Genomic DNA, 9582 nt, shown 5'->3' with positions numbered 1-9582 from the left:
TATATATAATATATAGTATATATAATATATAGTATATATAATATATACTATACTATATATATACTACATATACTTTATATATTATATGTAATATAGTATATTATATATACTATATATAGTATATTATATATTATATATAGTATATATTATATATAATATATAGTATATATAATATATTATATATAATATATAGTGGATGAAAAATACTTTTTAAAAAATGGGGTCACATAATAGTACTTCCTTCAAGGCTGCTACTTTATTAATAGCATCCCCCCCACACACACCTTTTATAAGTAAACTCCAGGCCCAAAGGAAGGCCTGAGCTCATGACCTCAGAGATCGCAAGTCATGTGCTCTACTGGCTGAGCCAGCCAGGAGCCTCATTAATAGTTCTTTTTTGTCAGGAGCTTATCACATGCCAGAGGATCTCAGGATGTTCCTGAACCCACTGCTCCGGCTGAGCCTTTCTAGAATTATCCAACTCCTAGCTCGGATGTAATGGTTTTGGGATTCTGAGATTCTCATTTGGAGCTCCAATGCCCCCTGCCCCCCGTCCTGGGGAGACATCTTCAGGGGTGCAGAGAGAGGCATGGATGGGGTTTGGAGGGCTGGCCGCTGAAGTCAGAATCTGAGGCAGGGACCTTTCTATGTTCCTTACGGGCCCCATCTCCTCCCCTCAGATCCTGGTGGCCTTGAGACATCTTCACTTCAAGAACATCGTCCACTGTGATTTGAAACCAGAAAACGTGTTGCTGGCATCCGCTGACCCATTTCCTCAGGTCAGTTACGTCCCAGCTTGATTTGGGGGAAGTCCAGTGAACACTGGAGGCTGGTGGGGGTTGTATGAGTAGGCCAACTGGACACAGAGACTCAAGATAACAGTGGCTTAAATAAAATAGAGGATGTTTCTCACTCATGTAGCGTCCAGCATAAGCATTTTGAGGCTGAAACAGCAGCTTCTTAGTGTCAGGTATTCGGCTCCGGCTGTCTTGTTCTGGCCTCTCTGTGATGTTGTTAGTCTTCAAGGGTCATGATGGTCCCTATCATGTGAAAAGGTAATAGGGAGAAGGAGGAAAGAAACAGGGTGGAGGAAATGGGCACACCCCCTTCCTTTTGGAGCCTTCTAGCATCCCATTGGCCAGGTCTTGATCATGTGGTCTTGGCTGGCTGCAAGGGAGGCTGGGAAATGTAGTCTTTATTCTGCATGGCTCTGTGGGCAATTACTTTCAAGATTTTTATTTTATTTTTATGTTTTACTTTATATTTGAGAGAGAGAGAGAAAGAGAGAGAGTTTGAGCAGGGGAGGGGCAGAGAGACAGACAGAATCCAAAGCAGGCTCCGAGCTGTCAGCACAGAGCCCGAGGTGAGGCTCAAACTCATGACCCACGAGATCATGATCTGAGCCGAAGTCGGGCACTTAACCGACTGAGCCACCCAGGCACTGGTGACATTAACTTTAAAGATTTTATTTACTTACTTACTTACTACTTACTTACTTACTTATAGAGTGTGCAAGCAGGAGGTGGGGGACAGAGAGAGAGGGAGAGAGAGAACCCCAAGCAGGCTATCCACTGCCAGTGCAGAGCCCAACAAGAGCCTTGAACTCACGAACCGTGAGATCGTGACCTGCGCTGAGATCCAGAGTCGGATGCTCACCCAACTGAGCCACCCAGGTGCCCCAAGTTATCTCTACTCCCAAAGTGGGGCTCGAACCCACAACCCTGAGATCAAGAGTCACATGCTCCACTGACTGAGCCAGCCAGGCGCCCCTGGTGATCTTGACTTTAATAATACACTTTAGGCGCCTGGGTGGCGCAGTCGGTTAAGCGTCCGACTTCAGCCAGGTCACGATCTCGCGGTCCGTGAGTTCGAGCCCCGCATCAGGCTCTGGCCTGATGGCTCAGAGCCTGGAGCCTGTTTCCAATTCTGTGTCTCCTTCTCTCTCTGCCCCTCGCCCGTTCATGCTCTGTCTCTCTCTCTGTCCCAAAAATAAATAAACGTTGAAAAAAAAAATTTAAAAAAAAAAAATACACTTTATCCCAGTATATTCAAATATTATCATTTCAATGTGTAATCAACATAAAAATTATTAATGAAATATGCTTTCTTTCCATACCAAGTTTCAAGATCTGGTGTGTGTTTAACACCTAGAGCACATCTCAATTCAGATATGAAATTTTTATCAGAAATATTTGATTTGGAAAAAAATAAATATTTGATTTTGCGCTTAGATTTCATAAAATTAGGGGTTGGAAAAGTAGATTGACCTATCCAAGTGGTTCCAAGCGTATTTAAAAGCTGTCCAATAACTAAGTCTAGAATCTTTTTTTCTAACAGTAAAAGAGGATATTATTCTCATTAACATTTATTTTGGAAGGGTAAAAGATTTTGACTCCCAGTGGAAACAACTTATGTCAACCCCATAGTTTCCTTCTGCTTCCAGAAGTTCAGTGTTAGTGGCAGCCTGGGATGTAACACAGGATCAGTTTTTACACGTAAAACTGTAGGAAATTTAATGAAAATTAAATAAAAACTAGTTTGTCAATTGCACTTGCCATATCCAAGGGCTCAGTAGCCACAAGTAGCCAGTGGCCACCGTATGGGTCAGTGCAAGTCACAGAGAGAAGAACAAATGTTGATCATATTGTCACGATAATGTCATATCTGTAATGAGTTCTCTGACATGGTTCTTTTTTTTATTTTATTTTATTTTATTTTTTTTTTTTTCAACGTTTATCTATTTTGGAGACAGAGAGAGACAGAGCATGAACGGGGGAGGGGCAGAGAGAGAGGGAGACACAGAATCGGAAACAGGCTCCAGGCTCTGAGCCATCAGCCCAGAACCTGACGCGGGGCTCGAGCTCACAGACCGCGAGATCGTGACCTGGCTGAAGTCGGACGCTTAACCGACTGCGCCACCCAGGCGCCCCTCTCTGACATGGTTCTGTGAGCTCACATAACTATGTAGCCCACTGGAGGGTCAGAGAAAAACTCTCTGAAGAAAGAGTAAGAGTCTATTTTTTTTTGGATGGACAAGTATTCCAGGCAGGGGGAACAATCTGTGCAAAGGCCCTGTAGCGAGTTGTTTTTTTTTTTTTTTTTTAACAGCTTTATCAAGATACAATTTACACATGATACAATTCACTGATTCAGATATACAGTGTGGGGGTGGCTGGGTGGCTCAGTTGGTTAAGTGTCTGACTCTTGATTTCAGCTCAGGTCACGATCTCATGGTTCGTGAGTTTGAGCCCCACATCAGGCTCTGTGCTGATGGTGTAGAGCCTGCTTGGGATTCTCTCTCTCTCTCTCTCTCTCTCTCTCTCTCTCTCCCCCCCCTCCCTCTTCTCTCTGCCCCTCCCTCCTTCTCTCTCGCTCTCTTAAATAAATAAATAAACTTAAAAAAAAAAACCCAAAGTATACATTTCCTCCACAATTCAGTGGGTTTTAGTGTATTCACAGAGTTGTGCAGCCCATTTTAGAACATTTCATCACCCCCAAAACAGACCCCGTACCCCTTAGCCATCATCCCCCAATCCCACCACTCTTCATCCCAACCATGAATTTACTTTCTGTAGATTTGCCTATTCTGGGCGTTTTGCATAAACAGAATATCCAACGCTAGATAGGCCCTTTGTGTCTGGCTTCTCTCACTTAGATGTTTTCAGAGCTCGTTTATGTCGCAGCATGGCTCACTACTCCCAAGTAATATTCCATTGTAACATCTGCAGAAAAGAGTGGATCTTTGAAAAGGAAAAGGATCTCAGGACAGGGTGGCCTGGCTGTCACATCGAGTCAGTGGTTGGGCTGTGGCTGATTCCGAGGGCAGGCAACAGAGGCTTGGGGCTCCAAGGGTCTTGGACTCTGGAGAGCCACAGTGAGCCATAGAAAAGATTTTGAGCAGGGGAGGAACAATACATGAACAGAGATGGCAGCATAGAAAGGGTGCTGCCTATGAACTGATGGGAAGGAGGGCAGGACCTTGAACCCAGGTGTGGCTGGCTCCACAGCCTGTCCGTGACCCTAGACTGCCTCCACCATCAAGGGAAAGTTGGGTGAACACCTGTTGCTGTCTGCTGGCTTTGACGGTCAGCAGTTCACGTGCGGGTGTCCCATTGAATCCCCAGGGAAGCTGGAGAGGAAGCTGCTGTTAACATCCTCGATACACATGACCTCGCTGGGGCTGGGACGAGTTGGGTCCTGCCCCTGAGATCTTGAAACTCACATTGAGCTAGACGCTGCTCCCAGCACTTTGCATGTATTTATTCTTTCAATCCATACAACCACCCTTTAAGGTGGGGATTTTTAGGATCCCCGTTGTGCAAAAAAGGAAACAGAGGCACGAGGTAGTTAAGAGACCTGCTCAGTGTGGCGGAAGCCTAGGAGCAGGTGGCATTTATTAGGCGCTCACGGCATACGGGGCATTTATTACCCTATGCGCCTTAGATGGATACACTCACGTAATCCTCATGGCGGCCCTTTGAGGTCGGCGGGTTTGATCCCCCTCCTCCTACAGATGAGGAAACCGAAGCACAGAGAGAGGAAGTCACTTGCCCAAGGTCACTTGACTAGTGGGAGGAGAGGCTTGGATCTGAAGCAGCATTCAGTTTTGTCTGGAATGCCACGGAGGGGCGTGGTGGTGGGGACCCTGGGTGGGGTGCAGCCTTAACACTCCTTCAGACCCTCCACCCCACGCCCTCTGCAGGTGAAGCTGTGCGACTTCGGCTTCGCGCGCATCATCGGCGAGAAGTCGTTCCGGCGCTCGGTGGTGGGCACGCCTGCCTACCTGGCGCCCGAGGTGCTGCTCAACCAGGGCTACAACCGCTCCCTGGACATGTGGTCGGTGGGCGTGATCATGTACGTCAGCCTCAGTGGCACGTTCCCCTTCAACGAGGATGAGGACATCAAAGACCAGATCCAGAACGCCGCCTTCATGTACCCAGCCTGCCCCTGGAGCTGCATCTCCTCCGGAGGTGGGCGGAGGCGAGGGGCGGAGGGCGCGGAGGGGGCGGGGCCGGAGGGGCGGGGCCGCAGAAGAGGTGGAGCCCTGAAACAACTATGGGGGTGAAGCCTAGCGACGGGTGGGGCCACGGGGAGGGCGGTCCTTTAAAAGGTGAGGTGCCCTGGACCTGGAACCTTGGGGCGGGGGACTCAGGGGTTTGTGTGGAACCAGTCAGGCCTGGTTCCTAGTTCACAGGAAACGAAGTGTTCCAGAAGCAGGGGACAGACGGCGCCTTGGGGCCTGAGCGAGGTTTGGCTGGTCTAGGGCAGGACCAGGAGAGGGACCGCTGGACCTGAGGAAACCAAACAGCTGGGGTGGCCAGAAGAGACAGATCCTTCCTCCCATGGCATTGGCTGGGGCCTGGAGGCTTTGGGGTTATGACCCCGGAAGGGTTAGCCTTGCAAAAGCAGTGGCTCCGGAGGGCAGCTCATTTGCTGGGTGCCGGGCTGACTTGGGCCTGGGGCCAAGGGGGCAGGTCCAGCGATGGAGGGGATTGGTTTAGGGGCGTGGCGAGAGGAGGGGCAGGGCCATGGAGGGTTTCTGAAGCTGTCCAGAAGGACCTGTCCTGGGACCAAAGTCACCTGAACCTAGAAGCGGGTGGGAATGGGGGGCGCATAGTGAGGGGAGCCAGGCCTGAGACGGACAGTGGGATTCGGGGGCTTCAGCGTTGTGGCCGGGTAGTGACACTTGGTCTTGTGACTTGGGCCCCAGGAGGCTTGTAACTTTGGGGCCCCAGCCAGGTGTGGGGACGCGCCTACGGCGGGGCTAAGATACTGGGGCACGTGAGGGGGTTGTAAGAACAAGGGGGCAGGTCCCAGAGCCGGGGAGCTCAGGAAGACAGAGTATGCGAGGGGGGCTAAGAAGACAATCACTGTTCAGAACAGTTTATGCAACAACTACCTGCTGAGTGCCTACTATGTGCCCAGCACTGACTGTCCTAGGTTCTGGGAATACTGGGATGAATAGGAGAGAAGGGATCACGTGAGGAGAAGGTTGCGAAGAGAAGGTTGTGGAGGAAGGAAGGGCCTTAGAGGGATGTGGCCTCATGGAGCAGGCAGGGCGGGGGCCGGGGAGGAGTGCCGTGGGGGTTAGTGCAGAAAAAGGTGGCAGTGGTGGGCCTGAGACAGGTAAGCACGAAGTGATAAGAATGTGCATTCTCGAGCGCTAGAGTAATACTGGGGGGTCCTCAGCGTGGTCTTTTGGGACCCACTCAGAAGTCTCAGTAAGAGTGAATCTGGTGTGGATGGCCATGTGTGAGGGAGGCCGTGTGGGTAAGGCCTGTACTCAGAGGGGTTCACACAGTGAGGCCTTGTTCTTCAAGGCTTCTGATCAAGGAGACAGCCTTGGACGAGTGATGGCTTGTCTTGAGTGCCTGACACTCGCCAGTTCTCCTTTTCCTAAAAGACAGGCCGGTCTCTGGGCCTTCTACAGGAAACCGCTGGCTGACTACCGTCGAATAAGTTTGTTTTATTTTCATTTTATTTTTGTGCGCCTGGCAAGTGATCTTTGGATTTTCATTGACCAGGGTGATGTAATATTTTCATTTTCACCTTGAAAAATGAATTTTTAAAAAGTGAAGTGATGTGAAACCGAACGCTGTCGATTTTTGTTTAACTACTCCCATGGCTCAAATTTTTAAATATACAGAATGGGAGGGGGGCGCCTGGGTGGCTCAGCCGGTTGAGCCTCCGACTTTGGCTCAGGTCATGATCTCGCGGTTAGTGAGTTCGAACCCCGAGGTCGGGCTCTGTGCTGAGAGCTCAGAGCCTGGAGCCTGCTTCGGATTCTGTGTCTTTCTCTCTCTCTGCTCCTCCCCCCTCTCAAAAATAAATATTAAATATACAGAAGGATCTATAGTGAAAATTCTCAGTCCTTTGTTATTCTTCCCAAAGACCATGGCTATTACAAGTCTTTTTACAAGTCCGGGTGGCTCAGTCAGTTAAGTGTCGACTCTTGATTTGGGCTCAGGTCATGATCTCCTGGTTCGTGGGATCGAGCCCCTCGTTGGGCTCTGTGCTGACAGCGTGGAGGCTGCTTGGGATTCTCTCTCTTCATCTCTCTGCCCCTCCCCTGCTCACACTCTCTTTCCCCCTCTCAAAATAAATACACAAACATTTTTTAAAAAGTTAGAGGGGCACCTGGGTGGCGCAGTTGGTTACGTGTCCAACTCTTGATTTTGGCTCAAGTCAGGATCTCACGGTTCGTGAGTTTGAGCCCTGAGTCAGGCCCCATGCTGAGAGTGCAGAGCCTGCTTGGGATCCTCTCTCTCTCCCTCTCTTACCTTGCCTCTCTCTCTCAAAATAGATAAATCCAAACTTTTATTTTAAAAAAAGTTATAAAAATAGTGCAAGAAAAGATGTGGATCTATATTCTTTTATTTCCCCCTTTTACGCAGATGGCAGCTTACTGGTTTTCAATTTGCATTGTCCACTTCACGGTATATCTTGGACAAATGGTTTGGCTTAAACAAAAATATATATTTTTAAAAATTTTGTTTCAATCCAAGTTAGTTAACATATAGTATACTAATGGTCTCAGGAGTAAAATTTAGTGATTCATCACTTACATAGAACACCCAGGGCTCATCCCAACAAGTGTCCACCTTAATGCCCATCGCCCATTTAGCCCACTGCCCCACCCTCTCCCCTCCAGCAACCCTCAGTTTGTTCTCTGTATTTAGGAGTCTCTCATAATTTGCCTCTCTCTCTCTCTCTCTCTCTCTCTTTTTAATGTTTTATTTGAGAAAGAGAGACAGAGTGCAAGTGGGGGAAGGGCAGAGAGAGGGAGACACAGAATCGGAAGCAGGCTTCAGGCTCTGAGCCATCAGCCCAGAGCCCGACGCGGGGCTCGAACTCACAAGCCGGGAGATACGACCTGAGCCAAAGCCGGATGCTTAACCGACGGAGCCATCCAGGCGCCCCCCTCCCTCTGTGTTTTTATCTTGTTTTTCCTTCCCTTCCCCTATGTTCATCTGTTTTGCTTCTTAAATTCCACATGTGAGTGAAATCATATGATATTTATCTTTCTCCGACTTATTTCACTTAGCATAATACACTCTTCCACCCAGTTGTTGCAAATGGCCAGATTTCATGCCACTGTATATGCTTAAAGAAAAATATTAAGCGAGGAGTAGTACAGGTGTTCCTGTATGCACCTCTGTATGACAAAGCTTATGAAGGTGACCTAGAAATGGGGAAACTGAGGGAGAGTCTTGGTGAAGAGATGTAGGAGCTAGTGTGTGTGCAACGTCGGAGGGGGGGGGCAAAATGGTAATTTAATGAGGAAACGGGTGGGTGAGCGAGTGGTGCAGGTGAGGCTTCAAAGCCACCGGGGCCATGCCGAGGGAAGGCCCCGGATGGTAGGCACGCAGGCTGGAGTGGCCTGTTGGAGGGGAGGGGCGGCCCCTCAGCGCGCAGGACTTGAACTGTCTCCTTCCCGTGCAGCCATTGACCTCATCAACAACCTGCTGCAGGTGAAGATGCGCAAGCGCTACAGCGTGGACAAATCTCTCAGTCACCCCTGGTTACAGGTGATGCAGGGGGCGGGGCTGAGAGCGACGGGGGAGGGAGGTCCTATTGGCTGGGTTGGGGTAAGGGGAGGAACCAGATGGCTTATTGGCTGTGCGGGTGGTGAAGGATGCAGGTACATTTTCCGTGGCTCGCGAACGTGGCTGAGGTTCCCATTGGCTGGGCTGTAGAAGGAGGTGGAGCTGAATTTCTATTGGCTGGGCGGGTTGTGAAGGGCGTGGCTTCACCTTCCCTGGTACCCGGCCCGTCCCCCGCGGGGTGGATAAGGTGCGGGCGCTGTGTGCTCTGTGCCTGCTAACCTTTGGTCTCCGGGGCCCAGGAGTACCAGACGTGGCTGGACCTCCGAGAGCTGGAGGGGAAGATGGGCGAGCGGTACATCACGCACGAGAGTGACGACGCGCGCTGGGAGCAGTTCGTGGCCGAGCACCCGCTGCCCGGGCCCGGCCTGCCCGCCGATGGGGACTTCGGTGGGGCCCTCCCGCCGCAGGACCACGAGATGCAGGGGCTGGCCGAGCGCATCAGCGTCCTCTGAGGCCCCGTGCCCCCCGCCCTGGCTGCCCCATGATGCTGTCCTCCCGTCCCCGGAGAGCTGCCCTCCCGCACCATCTCATGGAACTGTTCATCTAAGGAGAAGCGGCTTCCTGCCCAAACCGGATGGCGCACGCCCCGGGGGAGGAGCACGGCGGGTGTCCGTGGAGGGGTGTAGTTACTTGCAACGTGAACTCCCCAGCAATTAAAACGAACTCATCTCTGGCCCCATGGCCTGAGCCTCTGGCCACACCGCGCTCTCGTATCATGAGTCTGTTGTTCACGGAGCTGGAGTTCACCCGGAAAGAGGATATTTCCTAAAAGTGGGTGGGGTGGGGGAGGGATGGGAGAGGTGGCGGCGAGGGGGCCGGAAGCTGGAGGACTTTTGGAAGAAGGAGCAACAGGGGTGGGAAACCTGGAGGGAGGACTGCCAGGAGGGAAGTCTGGAAGGGGGAAGAAGGTACGGAGGGGAGCAGAAGGAGGATGGGGAAGCGAAAAGCAGGAAGAGTTCGAAAAGGAAGGAGTAAG

General features: G+C 50.6%; 1 protein-coding gene across 4 annotated transcripts in view; it reads left to right on the top strand.

The window, feature by feature from the left end:
- The window catches only part of PRKD2 (protein kinase D2), a 47674-nt gene extending 38364 nt beyond the window's left edge, over positions 1 to 9310 (top strand). For 3 of the 4 annotated variants that reach the window (XM_040457478.1, XM_040457477.1, XM_040457479.1), the window contains 4 exons: positions 681 to 779; positions 4703 to 4970; positions 8443 to 8528; positions 8846 to 9310. In XM_040457478.1, coding sequence (XP_040313412.1) covers positions 681 to 779; positions 4703 to 4970; positions 8443 to 8528; positions 8846 to 9058 — 666 coding nt within the window. In that variant the 3' untranslated portion in view covers positions 9059 to 9310. Of the gene's footprint in view, positions 1 to 680; positions 780 to 4677; positions 4971 to 8442; positions 8529 to 8845 lie in introns of those variants that run through there. The other variant, XR_005785273.1, reaches the window with a different exon arrangement.
- The last annotated feature ends 272 nt before the right edge of the window (positions 9311 to 9582 follow it).

The sequence above is a fragment of the Herpailurus yagouaroundi genome, unplaced genomic scaffold (assembly GCF_014898765.1).
Source record: "Herpailurus yagouaroundi ecotype Mexico unplaced genomic scaffold, PumYag 220, whole genome shotgun sequence".
In the NCBI taxonomy this organism is placed as follows: domain Eukaryota; kingdom Metazoa; phylum Chordata; class Mammalia; order Carnivora; family Felidae; genus Herpailurus; species Herpailurus yagouaroundi.
Note: the sequence above shows the minus strand (reverse complement) of the source record. Positions and strands in the feature narration are given on the sequence as shown.